Raw genomic sequence first — 19,918 nt, 5'->3', positions numbered from 1 at the left:
GAACAGAACCTGGGCGGTTTTATGGGCTCTGTGAATAGGGGTGAACAGCTCACCGCTGCTCTTTCTACTGCGCCCCTCTGATATAAACACACAGAGCCGTAATCAAAGAGACAAATACGAAACCCTGACTTCACTGTCCTCCCTTCTGTTCCCTCTGCAGGAAGACGGAGGGTCCGCGGACCCCCAGAGACGATAGGAGGCGGGCGCAACACAACGAAGGTGAGCAGACAGTCGTTGTTTTGTTGTTTCATTTGGATCCTCATTAGCTGCTACTGCTATCACTATTCTTCCTGAGGTCCAACTAACATCCCATACATACCAAATATAAATCACACGTCATCGTTAAATGCACATAACAAAAAAAATTATATACAAATAAATACATTTACAACACAATAAGCACTCAATTTACACTCAAGTCCTGAGCCAATTCTCGAGTCTTAACACTCAAGTCCTGAGCCAAGTCTCGAGTCTTAACACTCAAGTCCTGAGCCAAGTCTCGAGTCTTAACACTCAAGTCCTGAGCCAAGTCTCGAGTCTTAACACTCAAGTCCTGAGCCACGTCTCGAGTCTTAACACTCAAGTCCTGAGCCAAATCTCGAGTCTTAACACTCAAGTCTTGAGCCACGTCTCGAGTCTTAACACTCAAGTCCTGAGCCAAGTCTCGAGTCTTAACACTCAAGTCCTGAGCCAAATCTCGAGTCTTAACACTCAAGTCTTGAGCCACGTCTCGAGTCTTAACACTCAAGTCCTGAGCCAAATCTCGAGTCTTAACACTCAAGTCTTGAGCCAAGTCTCGAGTCTTGACACTCAAGTCCTGAGCCACGTCTCGGGTCTTGACACTCAAGTCCTGAGCCAAGTCTCGAGTCTTAACACTCAAGTCTTGAGCCAAGTCTCGAGTCTTATCACTCAAGTCCTGAGCCACGTCTCGAATCTTAACACTCAAGTCCTGAGCCAAGTCTCGAGTCTTAACACTCAAGTCCTGAGCCAAATCTCGAGTCTTAACACTCAAATCCTGAGTGACATTTAAGTCCTAAGTCTAGTCTCAAGTCTTCACAATCAAGTCCAGAGTCTTGACACTCAAGTTCTAGGTCAAGTTCTATGTCTTAATACTTTATTCCAGTTCTTGACAGTCCAGTCCAGAGTCAAGTCCCAACTCTTAACACTTAAGTCCAGAGTCTTGACATTTAGGTCCTTAGTCTAGTTTCAAGTCTTGACAATCAAGTCCAGAGTCTTGACACTTAAAGTCTAGGTCAAGTCCTATGTCTTAACACTTAATTCCAGTTCTTGACAGTCCAGTCCAGAGTCAAGTTCCAACTCTTGACACTCAAGTGCAGATTATTGACACTTAAGTCCTGAGTCAAGCCTCAAGTCTTTACACTCAAGTCCTAGGTCAAGTCCCGATTCTTGACACTCAAGTCCAGAGTCTAGAAACTTAAGTCCTGAGTCAAATCTCAAGTCTTAATACTCAAACCTGAGTCTTGACACTCAGACCAGAGTCAAGTCCCAATTTTGACACTTAAACCTGAGTCTTGACACTCAAGTCCAGAGTCTTAACACTCAAGTCATAAGTCTTAAAACTTAAGTTCCAACTCATTACACTCTTAACACTTAAGTTCCGAGTCTTAGCACTCTATCCCAATCTAAGTCCCAACTCTTAACACTCAAGTCCCGAGTCTTAGCACTCTATCCCAATCTAAGTCCCAACTCTTAACACTTAAGTCCCGAGTCTTGACATTTAAGTCCCGAGTCAATTCTCAAGTATTGACACTCAAGTCTAGAATCTTGACACTTAAGTTCAGAGTCTTAGCACTCAAGTCCCAACTCTTAGCACTCAAGTCCAGAGTCTTAGCACTCAAGTATAGAGTCTCAAGAGTTTTGACGCCCTAAATCTTGATACTCCAGTCAAGAGTCAAGTCCCAACTCTTAACACCCAATCCAAGTCTTGACACTCCAGTCCAGAGTCTTGAAACTCATGTCCTAGGTCAAGTCCCTAGTCTTAACACTTAATTCAGAGTCTTGACACTCCAGTCCCGAGTCCAGTCCCAACTCTTAAAACTCAAGTCAAGAGTCTTGACACTCAAGTCCAGATAAAGTTCCAGGTATTTACACTTAATCCCGAGTCTTAACACTCAATTCCTAGATCAAGTCTTAACACTCAATTCAGGATCTTCACATTCAAGTCTAAGATCTTGACAATCAAGTCCAGAGTCAAGTCACCTAATGTAATGTTATTTTAGTAATCAACACCAATGAAGTTGATTCTTTGTTTTAAATGTGTATATTTTTCTTTTACCAGTATTTACTTTTTAACAGTTATAAAATTTTAAAAATAAAATCGTAAAGAAGATGCTGGTGAAAGAATTATGTTAAGAAAAAAAATTAATCAATCAAGAAATCTTCAATAAAATGGATCAAAACTAACTATTAATAATGATAATAAAACAATAAAAAATATGTTTAAAAACACAAACAATCTAAATTATTAATAAATAAGTTTTTAAAAACTAACATATATAAAGCAGGTAAATAGAAATGTAAAAGTGTTTTAAATAAGCTGAATAAAGACTAAGTTGTAGAGTTCAGACACTAGAGGGCAGTGTGGGATGGGCAGCAGGAGATTCCTGTGTGGGTATTTAACTGTAATATTTGCTCTTGTCCTCTGTGTGATGTGTATGATATGTGTGTGTGTGTGTGATGTGTGTGTGATTTGATGTGTGTGTGATGTGTGTATTATGTGTGTATGATGTGTGTGTGATGTGATGTGATATGTGTGTGATGTTTTCTGCAGTGGAGAGGAGGAGGAGAGACAAGATCAACAACTGGATCATCACACTGTCCAAAATCATCCCCGACTGCAACCTGGACACCACCAAAACCGGAGCGGTGAGACCCATACACACTCACACAGTCATACATACACAATCATAATAATAATAACTCAATAACAACTCAAAATAACTCAGAATTATAACTCCAAATAACTCAACTGCAACCTAGACACCACCAAAACCGGAGCGGTGAGACCCTATACACACTCACACAGTCATACATACACAATCATAATAATAATAACTCAATAATAACTCAAAATAACTCAGAATTATAACTCCAAATAACTCCAAATAACTCAACTGCAACCTAGACACCACCAAGACCAGAGCGGTGAGACCCTATACACACATACAGACATACACACACTCCAGATCACTCAGAATAACTCAAAATAATTCAGAATTATAACTCCAAATAACTCCAAATAACTCAACTGCAACCTGGACACCCCCAAGACCAGAACGGTGAGACCCACACACACTCACACAGTCATACACACACTTCAGATCACTCAGAATAACTCCAAGTAACTCAGAATAACTCAAAATAACTCAACTGCAACCTGGACACCACCAAGACCAGAACGGTGAGACCCACACACACTCACACAGTCATACACACACTTCAGATCACTCAGAATAACTCAAAATAACTCAGAATAACTCAAAATAACTCAACTGCAACCTGGACAGCACCAAGAGCGAAGTGGTGAGACCCACACACACTCACACAGTCAAACACACACACACACACACTCCAGATCACTCAGAATAACTCCAAGTAACTCAGAATAACTCAGAATTATAACTCAAAATAACTCCAAATAACTCCAAATATCTCCACTTAACTCCAAACTCCTAATAACTCTGAATAACTCCAGATAACTCAGAACAACCCAAAATACTTCCAAACTTCAAATAACTCCAAATAATAAACTCCAAATCAACCCGAATAACTCAAAATAACAAAAAAAATAACTCCTAATAATTCCAAAAATATGTATGCAAATAACTTATAAATCCAAATGACTTCAAACTCCAAATAAGTCTTAACTCGAAACTCTAAATAACTGCAAATAACTCCATATAGCTCAAAATGACTCAAAATGACTCTAAATCACCCCAGATAAGTCCAAATAAATTCAAATGACTCCAAATAACTCAAACTTCAAATAACTACACATAACTTAGAAAAACTCAACTTAACTCCACAAAACTCAAGATAACTCAAATTACTCAAAATAATTCCAAATAACTCAGAAAATAACTCTAAACTCTAAATAACATCTAACTCAAAACTCCAAATATATCTCCAAATCTCTCTGTATAACTCAAAATGACTCCAGATAACTCCAAACTCCAGATAACTAGATAATATGTAATCAGACGAGCACACCTGTAATGATTTATATATGTATCAGAGACAGCTCTGTGTATGAGTTATATTTTATCAGTATTAATGTATTTAATTAAAATATTAATCCAGCTGTGTGTCTCAGGATCGGGGGTCTGGATAAAGAGAGGTGGAGATGCTGCAGATTAAAGACTGAGACACTTCCTCTCCTCTGCTCCTCAGTGTCGGCGCTGTATTATGGGATGTGTAGATATATATTAATAAGTGAAATATAACATGCCCCCTGCAGCGACGCTGGCAGTCAGATTAGTGTTGAAATGAAAAGCTGGGGATGCTAATGCTCCGGTGCTCTGCTACTGTTACGAACACGCCTGCAGATATTTACACTATTTATTATTATTTCACTCATTTGTTCTTTAAATAATAAAATAAAATACCTCGTGGCAAACAGATTTTAATATTTAAATTCACGCTATATTAGTTATTGTTGTATATTAATGCATATGTGTTTATCTGTCTATAAATATGCATCATATACTGATATATTTAAGTGTGTTGATTCTGTAATAAAAAGCAGGTACTGATAATAATACTCAATACTTTCAGTCAGAATCTAAAAAATTAGGTACATGACAAAAGCTTCACAAGCTACGAGTGTAGAGCTACAGGATCTACAGGCCCAACTGCAGCAACAGCATCATTAGATAAATGTTCTGCAGGATGTCAAACTCCAATAAACTACTAATAAGATCCTTTCACTCTAGTATTACAATCACCTACATATAAAAATGGCGTGATTCCTGCTCCATGTGCTCATCTCTTCGTATTGGGTTATAATCAGCAATGCTCAATAATGAACATTTGTAGAAATGTGCATTTCTTTACAAAAGTTCTTTAAACAGAAATTTTTAATATTTTTTAAAATATGAATTATGTAAGAACTATTTTGAGGGGAAAATAATAATTGGTTGTTTGGAAAGAGAGATGGATGGAAGAATTCATCTCTAGTTGATTGAATGGTTGGTTGGTTGGTTGGTTGGATAGATGTGTTGCTAGTTGGTGGGTTGGTTGGTTGGTTGGTTGGTTGGATGGATGGATGGATGGATGGATGCATGCATTGCTGGTTGGTTGGTTATTTGGTTGGATGAATGGATGGATTGATGGATGCATTGCTAGTTGGTTGGATGGATGGGCAGAATGATGAGTTGCTAATTGGTTGGTTGATTGGATAGATATGTTGCTAGTTGGTGGGTTGGTTGGTTGGATGGTTGGATGGATGGATGGATGGATGGATGGATGGATAGATGAATGCATGCATTGCTGGTTGGTTGGTTGGTTGTTTGGTTGGATAAATGGATGTGTTGCTAGTTGGTTGGTTGGATAGATAGATGGTTGGATTGATGGATGCATTGCTAGTTGGTTGGATGGTTGGGCGGAATGATGAGTTGCTAGCTGGTTGATTGTTGGCAGTTGGTTGGATAGATGTGTTGCTTGTTGGATTGGTTGGATTGGTTGTTTGGATGGATGGATGGATGGATTAATGAATGGGCCGACAGGTACATTGATGGATGTTTGGTTGATTGGTTGGATGGATGGATGGATGAATGGGTGGAAGGATGTGTTGCTGGTTGGTTGGATGGAATGGTTGCTAGTTGATTGGTTGGATGGATGGATAGATGGATGCATTGCTAGTTGGATGGTTGGTTAGATAGAGGTATTGCTAGTTGGATGGTTGGACGAATGGCTAGATGGATGCATTGCTATTTGGTTGGATGGATGGATTAATGGGCAGATGGATGCATTGCTGGTTGGTTGATTATTTGGTTGGATGGTTGGTTGTTTTGATGGATGGATGGATGGATGGATGCATTGCTAGTTGGTTGATTGGTTGGTTGGCTGGATGAATGGATGGATGGATGTATACACATAAAACATATAGTTATAAACCAAGCATAAACTGCTGCTGGATTCCAATACAGCTTAGGCTGTTCTTGAGACGCCAACCTTAATCATACCATTCTATCAATGGGGTGGAAGGATGCGTTGCTGGTTGGTTAATTGGATGGGTGGATGGATGAATGAATGGGCAGAAGGATGCATTGCTGGTTGGTTAATTTGTTGGTTGGATGGTTGGTTGTTTTGATGGATGAATGGATGGATGGTTGGATGGATGAATGGACGAATGGATGCATTGCTAATTGATTGGTTGGCTGGATGTTGGTTTGACATAAAACATTCAGTTATAAACCAATCATAAACTGCTGCTGGATTCCAACACAGCTTATTCTGTTCTTGAGACGCCAACCTTAATCATGCAATTCTATCAACTCAATATTTTTTTTTTTACATCTAATACCTCAAATTACTTTGTACAGCTCCCTGGGCAACATAGCACCTCGCGGATGACCTTCATACTGAAGGACAGTGTGAATCTGCTGCTGGTGCTTCTTTTACTTTATAACTGTTTCTCTAACAACAGATGTCAGGTTTGCTTCCCAAAACACAAAGAATCAGTCAGACTTAAAAGATACTCAATCCTGAAGAAACAACAACTTTCACTGGAGGGTTTTCAAGTGTGGCGCATTTGTATTCCCCCTCCAGTTCAAGTTTATATCAATATGGACGCCCTTATATTTGTAAAAGAAAACAATCTGACCCGTGATGACCTTTAAATAATAACTGCTGCAGCTGCGTCTGTCTTTCCCCCCAAACTCCATCACCAGCGCTCTGCTTCTGCTGCGATTAAGATTCAGGTGATTATCCTCTCCAGCTCCGCCGGTTCGGTCCTGTTTTCTGAAGATGACAGGAGGCTTGGCGGTTACATGCAAAACACCGCTAGAACTGTTCCAGAGACCCGGTTCTGTAAAAATAACACCAGAACCCTTATTGTTACGTCTAATATACTGAAGTACGGAGATAAGATAATCCCCAGCCCAAGCAACAGTGCAGCCGCAGAGATTCCACTTCATCTATTAAAATGCCAAGAGATGAGTCTGAATAGCATTAAACAGGATTGAATCAGAAACCGCCAGTCGAGGCGAGACACCTCCCGTCTCCTAACACCTGGAGATGCATCATCAGCACCATCTGTCTGTCTAATAGCACCTCTAAACGATCCTGCACTGGATAAACCTGCAGAATTGCTCTTTTACACTAGTTCAGAATGTGGGAAGTCACTGTATACTGGCCACTTTATTGGAAACCCCTATTGTGTCTTGTAGCACACCTGTTTGTGCACAGTTTAGTGTTAGCCATCTGCTGTCCACATCCTGAGGGAAAGTGTCCTGAGGGAAAGTGTCCTAAGGAAAGTGTCCTAAGGAAAGTGTCCTGAGGAAAGTGTCCCGAGGGAAGTGTCCTGGTGGAGGTGTCCTAAGGAAAGTGTCCTGAGGAAAGTGTCCCGACGGAAGTGTCCTGGTGGAGGTGTCCTGTGGGAAGTGTCCTGGTGGAGGTGTCCTGTGGGAAGTACCCTGTAGGAAGTGTACTGTTGAAAATGTCCTTTTGGAAGCGTCCTGAGGGAAGTGTCCTTTGGAAAGTGTCTTGAGTAAAATGTCATGTGGGAAGTGTCCTGTGGGAAGTATCCTGTGGGCAGTGTCCTGAAGGAAGTGTCCTGAAGGAAGTGTCCTGAAGGAAGTGTCCTGTGGGAAGTGTCCTGTGGGAAGTGTCCTATGGGAAGTGTCCTGACGGACGTATCATAAGGTAAGTGTCCTGTGGGAAGTGTCCTGAGGGAAGTGTCCTGTGGGAAGTGTCCTGAAGGAAGTGTCCTGTGGGAAGTATCATGTGGGCAGTCTCCTATGGGGAAAAAAAAAATCTAAAATTGATCTAAAAATTAGGTTTCGGCCAAAGAGTTAGACTGGGAAAACTTAGTTTATCTGTAAGTTAGATTTTAGAGGTATAAAACTCCATTTCCTCCAATTCTAATGAAAAACATTTAATTATGCAGGAATTTTTACTTCTTTCTAAAGGGTAACTTACTCTACTCTGTTGAACCTACAGCACTGAATCCATTACATTTAATCGACAGCATTGATTCTACAGCACTGAAACTACGCCAATGATTCTACAGCTTTAAATCTATTGCATGGAACCTACAGCATTGAATCTATGGGGTTGAATCTACAGCACTGATTCTAAAGCATTGAATCTAAGGTTTTGATTCTACAGCACTGAATTTACAGTATTGATTCTACAGTACTGAAACTATGGTATTGATTCTACAGAATTGAATCTATGGCATTGATTCTACAGAATTGAATCTATGGCATTGAATTTACAACATTGTATCAATGGCGTTGAACCTACGGTATTGAATCTACAGCTTTGAATCTATGGCATCGAGTCAAAAATTAAATCTATAAAGTGGACTCTACAGCATTGATTCAACAGCACCGAATCTATTGTGTTAAATTTACGGCATTGATTTTAAGGTTTGAATCTAGAGAGTGGACTCTACGGCATTGATTCTACTGCATTAAATCGATGACATTGATTCTACAGCATTGAATCTATGGGGTGAAATCTACAGAGTTAAATCTACAGCTTTGAATCTACTTTATTGATTCTACAGCATTGAGTCTACGGCATTGATTCTGCAGCTTTGAGCCTACAGTATTGAATATGCAGCATTGAATCTACGGCGTTGGTTCTATAGCACTGAATCTACAGTATTGATTCTACAGCACTGAATCTACGGCATTGATTCTACAGCTTTGAGCCTACAGTATTGAATATGCAGCATTGAATCTACGGTATTGATTCTATAGCACTCTATGGCGTTCAATCTACGGTGTTGAATCTACAGCATTCAATCTACGGCATTGATTCCATGACCTTCAATCTATGGCATTGGATCTACAGCATTGAATCCATAGAGTTGGATGTACTGCACTGATTGTACAGCATTGAATCTATGGCATTGAATCCACTGCATTAATTCCACAGCATCTATAGGGTCCTCTGCCAGTGTGAACGCAGTGTTAGACTGTGCTGTAAACTCAGTAGAAACTGTGTTAACCAGACATAAAACTATAAATTGGTCTTTTAAGATTATAGAAATAGCATTTTAGAAAGGAACAAATGGAAAAAAAACTCCATCATATCATCCTATAATTCACTGTATGTGATTCTGGACTAGTCAGCAGTGATTATAGTGAGCGATCAGTTCTTCTTTGAGATAAAGGTGGATAAACGAGTGCATGCTCGGATGATAAGTCCCGTTCATCAGGCCCGGTGTGGGACTCATTGGCCTGATTTTGGAGTAATTGCCCCGTTCTGGAGGAACATGCTGGTGTCTCCACAGCCGGCGATGAGCTCCAGCCCCTTCCCCGCAGCCCTGCTTTCCCTGTTCTAGACTTTTCCTCTCCTCTGCTTCTGTTTATAATCCCTCTTTCCCTTTCTGATCGCCCTTTTCAGACCCTTCTGTGCTGCTTTAATCCTCACTTTATCCCTGCTGGCAGAAGCTGCCTTTTTCTATTGATAGCAATCTCAACATCTCTCGTCACCCGTGGCTTATTATTAGAGAAACGGTGAACAGTGTTACTGAGAATCGTAGTATAAATGCAGTAATGTATAGCATTATAGGTTATATAATGTATAGAACTTAATCCTTGATTGGACAGGGGTGCAACTACATACTTTTTAAGGTGTATGCAAACATACTATTGGCGCCCCCTCTAAAAATATTTCGAGATACAGAATATCAGTTATGTAATATGAAAAAACAGCGTTGGCAACCCCTGTTCTATAATTTATTATCTACTTACTTCCTTGTTATGATCCGTTATATTGGGGCGGGGGCTTCCCTACTAGCCCACCGCGCTCCGCAAAACCAGCGAGCTGATTGGCTGTTTCTCCTGAAAGGCGGAACTTTATCCTTGAACTGGCTCTGTCATTCGCGTCAAGAGATTTTCCATTCACAGCGGACAGCGCCTGTCTCCTCACTAATAATACAGCTGAGTTGAGCGAAATGATTCGGGGCTACTGGAAATTCATTCGGGGCTAAAGCCTCAGAAGCCCAGGCCAGGCGATGTCCCTGTGTATCATAATACATGAACAAACAGCTCTTACAGAAAATGCCGACTAGAAATAATTTTTCGGCATCGATTATTGCACCCCCTCAAGTGCAGCACCCCTATCCGTCGCATACGCTGCATACCCCCTTTTTGCGCCACAGCGATTGGATACGCAATGTTCCTTATTGTTGCCATTGTTTGTTCAGTTGTATAGATTCTGTACAGTGACCATAGAAGCCATGGGCAGCACAACGTCTCTCAGAAATGAACTGGCTGGTTGCAGTATGATGTGTAGCTCCGCCCATCTCTATATATTTCAATGCCAAATAAGCCCCGCCCATTTGTTCTTCCAATTTTTCTCTTCTAAACTGTTTTTCAATCTTAACTTTCAACTTTAAGCCTTCCCCCCAGAAATCAGTTTTAAACCTTATTCTATTATAATATCGTAAGAAGGCGGGGCTACACTTAGGAACCAATCGATCAATTGATTTATGGCCTTGGCTGGATTAGAACGTCTGCATCACTAATGTATGAGTAGATGGATTTGTAGCAAGTTTCTAAGTTGATCAGGAAGTGTTACCACAGGAAACAGCTTGGTAAAACTCAAACCTACAGTGGCGTGAAAAAGTATTTACCCCCTACAAATACATTTATTTTTGTATTTTTTCATACTGATATTTTTCCAACTATCAAACAAACTTTAATATCACACTAAGATAACCTGAGAAAATATAAAAGGCTGTTTTTAATGATTATTTTATTAAATAAAGGCAAAAAAACTGTCCAAATCTATCTAGACCTGTTTGAAAAAGGGTCCATGAAGTAACTGTTATTTATTCACACTCACACTTTTTGGAAAGCTGAGTTTAATTTCACAACCAGGCCTGCTTACTACTAGAAATTACTCCAAAAGGGCATGAACAACTCATCCAGGAGGTCCCAAAAGAACCCAGAACAACATTTAAAGAACTGCAGATCTCACTCACCAGCATCAGTTAAGATCAGTCTTAATGATTCAATAATAAGAAAGAGACTGGGTGAAAATGGGTAAAAAAATCTTCATGATTGATTGAATATTGAATAATCTTTGGATTGACGAGACAAAAGTGGAACTTTTTGGAAGGTTTGTGTCCCGTTACATCTTGAGCAAAACTAATAAAACACATAATTTCAGAAAAAGAACTGAATCATACTGAACGTAGTAAAACATCACCACCCACTGTGCTGTCCACAGCTAATAAACATTAAATAGAAAAGTGTATTTGCTACAAGAGTTTACTGCGACCATCGGTCTTATTCTTTCTGAACCCACAATCCAATGTGCTATTCCAACAGGACAATGCTAGTCCACATACTGCTGCCGTCTCAACAGTTACAGGGACTCCATCACCATAAATAACATGGTAAACATTCCCATAAGAGATAATGGCGCCTCTTCAGCTTCAGTTTATCTTCTCCTCACATCAATCTATTCATATCAGATGGGAGAGCACTCTCAGATCATTAGGGACCAGTCGGCTGTATACCTGCCTAAGGGTAAACACCGAGCGACAGTGCGGCTCTTAAACGCAGCCGTTTGATTGAGAGCATTAGAAGAACCCTGACGGTAGGCAGGTTTAAATCCAGGCTCAAGGTGTGCTTATTTAAGCAGGCTTTCAGATCGGCTTTTCTCTACTTTCTCCATTTATAAAAGCACTCGAGAGGCGCTGTATAAATAAACATGCCTCGCTTATAAAAGCCAACATCTCCTGATAAGTGCGCTCTGAGCAGATCTCTGTTAACATTAATCACACTTATTCTCCTGTAACCTGGCAATGACCACCAGCGGACGCAAACCGCCGAGTGATCCAAGTCATCCAGACTATAAGGGAACACATAAGGAGTCATGTAGTAACTACATAGTAAAATAAGTGTTAAACAAACCAAAATACTCTAAATACTGTTATCTGAGGTGCTGTTAGCCTGCACAAGGAGCGTCACAATGCTCATTGCTACCTTAGACCCAACAGTCTATTTTCATGCCTTGAGCCCACGCCCTTAAAATAGCATCAGAGTTTAGTAATAATACATCTACACTGATGATATGAGGTGTGGTGGTCTGGAAGTTAGAAGTGTTCAGATAAATGTCTGCTGTGTTTCTATCTTGGCGAAGGGAAACACAGCAGACAGGTGCGCCACTGACTGATTAAAAACCTGACAACAGTCAACAATAAACAACAATAAAGAATATGAGCTGCTGCTTAAGATACACCAGCAATGTTATTCTATTCTTTTTTTCTGTTTATGGTTGAGTTTAAAACGTCTCATTCCATTGTTTTATCATTTATATTAAAATATCTAGTTGTGGTCTCGAGTATGAATGAATGCCATGTGAGCCGTTGTGCTCAGGTGTTTCTATTTAGCCCTGCTTTAGTTCAGTGAATTCGAGGTCTCTGAAGAAAGAAAGGATTTGGTTCTTGCTCATGAATATTCATGTATGCAAATATATATCGCCTCTAATTGGCTAACAGCACTGCAACACCGCACTTCCCTAGTGTTTTTTTAAGGTCTCGGTAAAACGCAAAATCCACCGGAGATTCGATTTTAACCTATCGTGACTTACACAAGATAGCTAACGCTAACTAGCTGCTGCAGAAGCTGTAAGCTCTTTATCTGACGAGACAGCATCGGCTTCAGGTCTGTCTGTGGACGGTAGCGATTCAAGGTAGGGGGGGGCCATGAATACTAATTCACGAGTTGACATAGACACGGTGCTTTTCCTGATCGACTCGTTTTTCTGAATATTTTCTTTTACTAGCTGCTGCAGACAATGGAGGATGAGGAAGGACAACTTTAAAAGCTGAGGGCGCACAGAGCCTTCTTTGTGGCTAAGAAAGCATTAGGCGGCTGACTGTTGACTGTTTACTGTTGTCAGGGTTTTAATAAGTCAGTGGCGCACCTGTTTTTCCCACCACCAACACACAATAAATTTACCTGAACACACCTCACTTCCAGATCATCACGCTTATCAGTGTAGGTATATTCCTAGGCGTGAAAATAGGCTGTTGGCGGGGTTTAAGATAGCAATGAGCATCGTGACGCAGCTTGCGCAGGGTGTACAATAGAGCCCTAAAACAGTTACAGGTGTAGGGAATGACTGTAGTTGAGTGAATTTGGTATTTAGGGATATTATGATGTAAATCAGCTCTTGAGCGTGCATGTGTAATCACTGGCTGAGTTAAAGACTGTGTTTTTCTCTGTGTGTGTTTTTCTCTGTGTTTAAGAGTAAAGGAGGGATCCTGTCGAAGGCCTGCGATTACATCCAGGAGCTGCGGCAGCAGAACCACAGGCTGCAGGAGGGTCTGAACGAGGTGAAGAGAGTCCAGATGGACAGGGAGCTTCTTCAGCAGCAGGTAAACCCTCCCGGAGAGACCGCCTGACACCAGCTCACCTCCGCCAAGAACACAGCAGCTCCACGAGAACACACGCTTAAAGAAAGAGGAAAGATCAGACTCGCTTACTGCTAAACACCAGTAGAGTGGTCTAGAAATAGAGCGAATAATCTGCGTAGTGCTGGATACGATAATTAATCTCGTGAGGGAAAACCTGCTCCTAGTTATTGCCAGAGGTGGAAAAAGTACTGAAAAATTGTAATTAAGTAAAAGTATCTTTACTTTGCTAAAATTCTACTCAAGTAAAAGTAAAAAAAGTACTCAATTTAAAATGTACTTTGAGTAAAAGTTACATAGTTACTTTTAATTATTTGATGTAAAAAAAAGTAAAACAAATCATAAATCAAATATTTTTTAATGAACTATTATTCCACATAATAATTTGGACCTTTCAGGCAGTTTTTTTGTTCAGACCACTCCATAAAACATTTTCAAGAACACGTGGCATAGGTTTCAATGATCCATTTTTTTTCTTTACTGTTAAAAAGTTATGGTCATATAGGATATAGGTGACTATAAACTGTATTTTTATAGTTTTACAGTTCATTATTATTTTTGAACTTGCAATTGCTATGCTTTAACTGCTATTTACATGTTTTTTAACATTTAAGCAGATTGTTTAATGAAAAAAATACTTACCACCACATGCTTTGATGTGGAAGTTTTGAAAGCTGACAGCTCTGTCCGGCGGGGCACATTTTGTGTTGCATGAGGACGTTATTGCCTCGTTATTCCACGCGCGAGCATCCGTGCCAATTTATTTATTTTTTTTTAATTCAGACAATTGTTTTTTTCCCCCCAGCATTTTATTTTTTACTCAGTAATTGGGAGTTTTCCAATGTAGCGAAGTAAATTACTTGTGTCAAAATTACCTATTTTAAAAACTACTTAAAAAATTACAAATTACTCATAAAATCTACTCAATTACAGTAACTTGAGTAAATGTAATTCGTTACTTTCCACCTCTGGTTATTGCTGAGATTTGTGATAAATACTGTTTTTCAGCTTTACTGAACCCAAACCGAAAAGTCCAGACCAAACAAAGCAGGTGTGAGAGCATCTTTAGGGTCCTATTGTTAGCGATCTATAGCACACCGGCCAATCGTGCATCGCACAGCTGGATTTAGGGCGTGTCAATGTGCCCTCAGTATCGTGAGGCCACAAAAAATACAGGCATGAACCAGGGGCCGGCACTAGGCCCACAATAGATGTGGCCCACAAGCATGACACATTTGTCCCGTGAGGTTGTTTTAACTATAATTAACAATAATAAAATAAAATGCTACTCTGGTGAACATTTGTTTACTTTCCTCCCCTTTTTTCTCTCTCTCGTGCTCGGCGTGACTTTAGTTTCCGGACGTTCTTGGGCTCCCTATCTCCTCATGAGGGAGATATCTCATTTTTCCTGGCTGTGCCCCAATTCACTAGCCGGTACTGCGACCCTGATGACCCGGGTTCGATCCCGTGTGAGGAGCAGTGTGTTTATTTATTTGAGATCAACTGTTCTGCTGTAACTGGGTTCAACAACCCTCTGGGCTGGAGAGCTACTAGTCTGTAGCGCTCCATTCTACCATTACACTTCATTTTACCAATTTTTTTGGACCACAACAAAATGGCTTAAAAAAAATAGCTGGCCCATGGCTAAACTTATTTCCTGACCCCTGGCATGTACTAAATCTCTTTATTAATTATGGGTGTTGTTAATTTTGGGCGTAATGTAAAATAAACCAATCAGAGTGCCAGTTGTCATTCTCTTTAAGATCCAGGTGTGCTCTGACTTTGGCGCGTTCGTATCTTAACAGCATGGTTTAACACAGGGTTTAAAACACACAGCTCTGGAAAAAAAAGAAGAGATCACTTCAGTTTCTGAATAAGTTTCTCTGATTTTGCTACTTATAGGTTTATGTTTGAGTAAAACAAAAATTGTTGTTTTATTTTATAAACTACAGACAACAATTCTCCCAAATTCCAAATAAAAATTTTGTTATTTAGAGCATTTATTTACAGAAAATGAGAAATGGCTGAAATAACAACAAAAAAAAAAGATGCAGAGCTTTCAGACCTCAAATAATACAAAGAAAACAAGCTGTTCATATATATAAAGTTTTAAGAGTTCAGAAATCAATATTTGGTGGAATAACCCTGGTGGTTTTTAATCACAGTTTTCTTCATGCATCTTGTCATCATGTTCTCCTCTCTCCACCAGTCTTACACACTGCTTTTGGATAACTTTATGCTTTACACCCCTTGTGCAAAACTTCAAAGCAGTTCAGCTTGGTGGTTTGATGGCTTGTGATCATCCATCTTCCTCTTGATTATATTCCAGAGGTTTTCAACTTGGTAAAATCAAAGAAACTCATAATTTTTAGGTGCTCTCTTATTTTTTTTTCCAGAGCTGTAGACGCCTAAAGAAAGAGGAAAGATCAGATTCTCTGCTGAACACCAGTAGAGCTGTGTATATAAACAGAGCGAATAATCTGCAAAGTGCTGGATACAGTAATTAATCTTGTTAGGGAGAAACTGGTTCCAGTTAGCGAGCTGTCAGATCTACCATTAAATATTAAACTCAGATTTATTTGTTCCAATTGCTTTCAATAATCCAGTGGAGTTAGTTATGAATTATATGAAATTGACTGTATCAGCTAAATGAACGAATCAGAGCAATTCATCTGTTAGTAACTTTTTAGAAAGTGTGTGTCTTGTTAAAGGTGGTGTAAAACTATAAAACATAATTTCAGAAAAAGAACTGAATCATACTGAACGTAGTAAAACATGGTGTGTGATTAGTGTGATTAGTGTGATGGTCTGGAGCTGCTGGACTTTAACTTGCTGTAATTGATGGAAGCAGGAATTCTGCTGTTTATCAGACAATCCTGAAGGAGAATCAGAATCTGTCCATCTGTTCCTTACTGACCTCAAGCTCAGGAGTACTTGGGTTCTGCAGCAGGACAATGACCCTAAGCACACAAACAAGTTCAAGTTCACCTCTGAATGGCTGAAGAAAAAGAAAGTGAAGATGTTGGCATGATCTTAAACAGGACTTTTATGCTGGAAAATCCTCCGAAAGATTCTGTAAAGAAGAGTGGAACTAAATTCCTCCACAGAGATGAGAAAGACTCGTTACCAGTTATCAGTTAAGCTTGATTGCAGTTGTTGCTGCCAAAGGGGGAACAACCAGTTATTAGGTTTGGTGGGTAAATACTTCTACACACAAGGTCATGAAGGTTTGAATAATAAAAAACTTTTTTTTTTTTAACTGTTTTGCATTTTATGTTTACTTGAGTAGTCTTTGACTGATATTTCAATTTGTATGATAATCTACAACATTTAACAGAAAGAAACATGCCCTAACACTTCCACTAACCTACCCCTTCAGCCTAACAAGAATTGGGACACCCTACCCTACCTAGATATGAGTGCTCAAAACAGAGGGATTGGGCTAAGTGGTAGGAACAAGGGAAGACATTAAATCAGATTGGGACATCATTAATAATCATACCCTCTATCAATAAATGCCTATTTTCTGGTCTATTTTCATGCTTAAGTCAAACACGTGCTGGATATTAATCTACACAGATTTTTCTCCTAAAAACTGTTTAATTGGATGAGTAAAGTGCTTCAGTTTATTTACAGTAAACTTAGATTTCCCGACAGCGCTACACTGAAGAGTGTTCCGGTAAATCCAGGTGATATTAGCTAGCGGTTCTTTCCACATAGCTTGTTTTAACACGCTAAATGGGAAGGCTACAGTCCGATATACTCACCTCTGAACTGCGAAAAAGCTAATTAGCACTTATTATTATGGTTAGTGTGTAATGCTAAGGCTGCTCCAGCAATGCTAGCCGCGGTTAGCATCAAGCTACAGGCTGATAATACTCATCTCTGAATGACGAAAGAGTTAACTAGTGCTTATAACGGTGCTAGCAGTGCTAGCTTGGGTTAGCAGCAAGCTATTGTCTGATATACTTGCCTCTGAATGGCGAAAGAGTTAACTAGCACTTTTCGCAGTTAGCGGGTGATGCTAATGCTGCTCCAGCAGTGCTAGCCGGGGTTAGCAGCAAGCTACAGGCTGATAACACTCATCTCTGAATGGTGAAAAAGTTAACTTGTGCTTATAACGGTGCTAGCAGTGCTAGCTGGGGTTAGCATCAGGCTATATTTCGATATACTCACCTCTGAACAGCAAAAGAGCTAACTAACACTTATAAGTATGCTAGCAGTGCTAGCTGGGGTTAGCATCAAGCTACAGGCTGATAATACTAATCTCTGAATGGTGAAAGAGCTAACTAATGCTTATAACGGTGCTAGCTTTGCTAGCCGGGGTTAAGCAGCAAGCTACAGTCCGATATACCTGCCTCTGAATGGCGAAAAAGCTAGCGCTTAGCGCAGTTAGCAGCTAACGCTAATACTGCTCTAGTCTCAAGTCTCGGTGCTGGAGAACTAAACTATAGAACTGAATTATAACACAGTGGAGTGGCTTTACTGCTCCTTAATGGTAAAATTGGTAAAATTCATACATAAGGTGCGGAATTCGGATTATAAGGAGCACTGATGATTTTTGGGGGGGAAATTAAAGGATTTTAAGCTCACCTTATAGTGCAAAAAATTACGGTAAGTAAGTACTTTTCCAAGGCTCTAAAACGCTTCTTTGTGTTTTCAGGTGGAGGAGCTGAAGAGCGAGAATGCATTTCTGCGAGCTCGACTACAGCAGGGAGGAGTCGGGGGTCTTCCAGACGAGCCTTTACTCTGAACTGGAGCTCCATCACATCCTAATGGACCAAAACGTGATGTTCTCCATTCTACAGCCTTCCTACAGTGATCCAAACTCAGTACTGGTTTTTAACACGAGGTAAACTTAAGTTTTCCAGACTGAACTGCCTGAACTGGACCACAAGACTGCTGTTTACACTGGCTGGCAGTGCAAGCCCAATGGAGGCCATGTGTCCTGGAGGAGCCTTCAGACCCGCAAGACCATTTTTCACTGTTTATTCGCTCGTTTGTTTATTTGCGTGTTTATTTATTCAGCTCGGACTCCGATAACGAGACGCGCTGTTCCGCGCGGTTCTCATTCATTTGTAGTTCCCACTGGCGCTAATCTACAAGCGTTTGTATCATGTTTCCTTTTTCTCATTTCCATTTTCCCCCCTCCCCGTCACTCGTGCCTTTGTTTTAGTATCAGTTGTTTATTTTATGCACATTTAACGTTTCATGCACAATGCCCCCCTTTCCCTACCTTAAAAAAAGCCCAGCTGGGGCACGACTGAGGAAGTTTGCTGATAACAGAAGAAATAATGGCAAAAAAAGTATGAAAATATGAAAAAACATTGAGAATTAATGAGGTCTTGTCAGTATTTAGAACTAAATTCATTGTTAATCACAGCTAAAACGCCCACATGTAGCTGGAAAGTATCTGGAAAGGTGTTGAGATGATAGACAGTAAGATTGTGATGATAAAAAAGGCGCCGCTAAACTAAAGTGAAATCTTACAATCCTTACAGTGTCTCACTTCCTTTCTATAATGTCTAACGTTACAGCACGTAAAAGATAAACCCATTACATCAGCTATTGTAGCACTAATATACCACAAAATAACCTTTATAGTCAGAAATAATATATTATACAGCAAAATCCACAGTTAATCCTGCAAAAACACATATCTTTCATCAGCTTTCTCGCCATTACATTTGACAATGTTAAATGCTAAGGGGAGATGTAGAAATGCATTTCTATAGCTTGGCTAATGCCTTTTAAAACTTGGCTATTGTTACTTTTCAAAGTAGCCTGATAAAAAGATTGAAACTAAGTCTTGTAATACAACAGTTTACTGTAAAACTACTCATCTGAGTAACTAATTCCTCACTAGGTTCATTACTGTAGTGTATGAAGCTTTTAGTTTCTTCTTCACATTTCCCTTCTACCTTAAAACACATTACCATTCCACCTTAACAGTTTTCCTGCATTATTTTTTTTTTAATCTACACTAAAACACAGTTACCTTTTTAGACTGTAGTAAGTAGATGATAAAGTGTTTTAAGTGTTTTACACATTTCTGCTTAGGGTTTGCAGAAATCACAAATTCTCATTTGAATGTTCTGTTCCACCTTAAAAGCGGTAAAAGTAGTATCTACAGCCTGAAGCCTGTGTGCTGCCACAGCAGCATTTAAGGCGGAACGGTAAATTAGCAGTTATTTGTGTAAGGAAAAGTGTTTTTAAAGTGCATATTGAATAAAGCTAAGTAGATAGCGCTACTTACAGGTAGTGCTGCAGTTTGAGCAGATTGTGCACCTTAAC

The 19,918-nt window shown here is 39.8% G+C and overlaps 1 protein-coding gene across 1 annotated transcript in view; it reads left to right on the top strand.

The window, feature by feature from the left end:
• LOC103030628 (upstream stimulatory factor 2) overlaps nt 1–19,578 on the top strand; it is a 55,404-nt gene extending 35,826 nt beyond the window's left edge. Inside the window, exons 6-9 of the mRNA XM_049478105.1 lie at nt 161–219; nt 2,792–2,886; nt 13,460–13,588; nt 18,288–19,578. Of these exons, the coding sequence (XP_049334062.1) occupies nt 161–219; nt 2,792–2,886; nt 13,460–13,588; nt 18,288–18,377 (373 nt within the window). The 3' untranslated portion in view covers nt 18,378–19,578. The remainder of the gene's footprint in view (nt 1–160; nt 220–2,791; nt 2,887–13,459; nt 13,589–18,287) is intronic.
• The last annotated feature ends 340 nt before the right edge of the window (nt 19,579–19,918 follow it).

Source organism: Astyanax mexicanus, chromosome 1 (assembly GCF_023375975.1).
Source record: "Astyanax mexicanus isolate ESR-SI-001 chromosome 1, AstMex3_surface, whole genome shotgun sequence".
Classification (NCBI taxonomy): Eukaryota; Metazoa; Chordata; class Actinopteri; order Characiformes; family Acestrorhamphidae; genus Astyanax; species Astyanax mexicanus.
The sequence above is the reverse complement of the archived record's forward strand: the minus strand, read 5'-3'. Positions and strand labels throughout refer to the sequence as shown.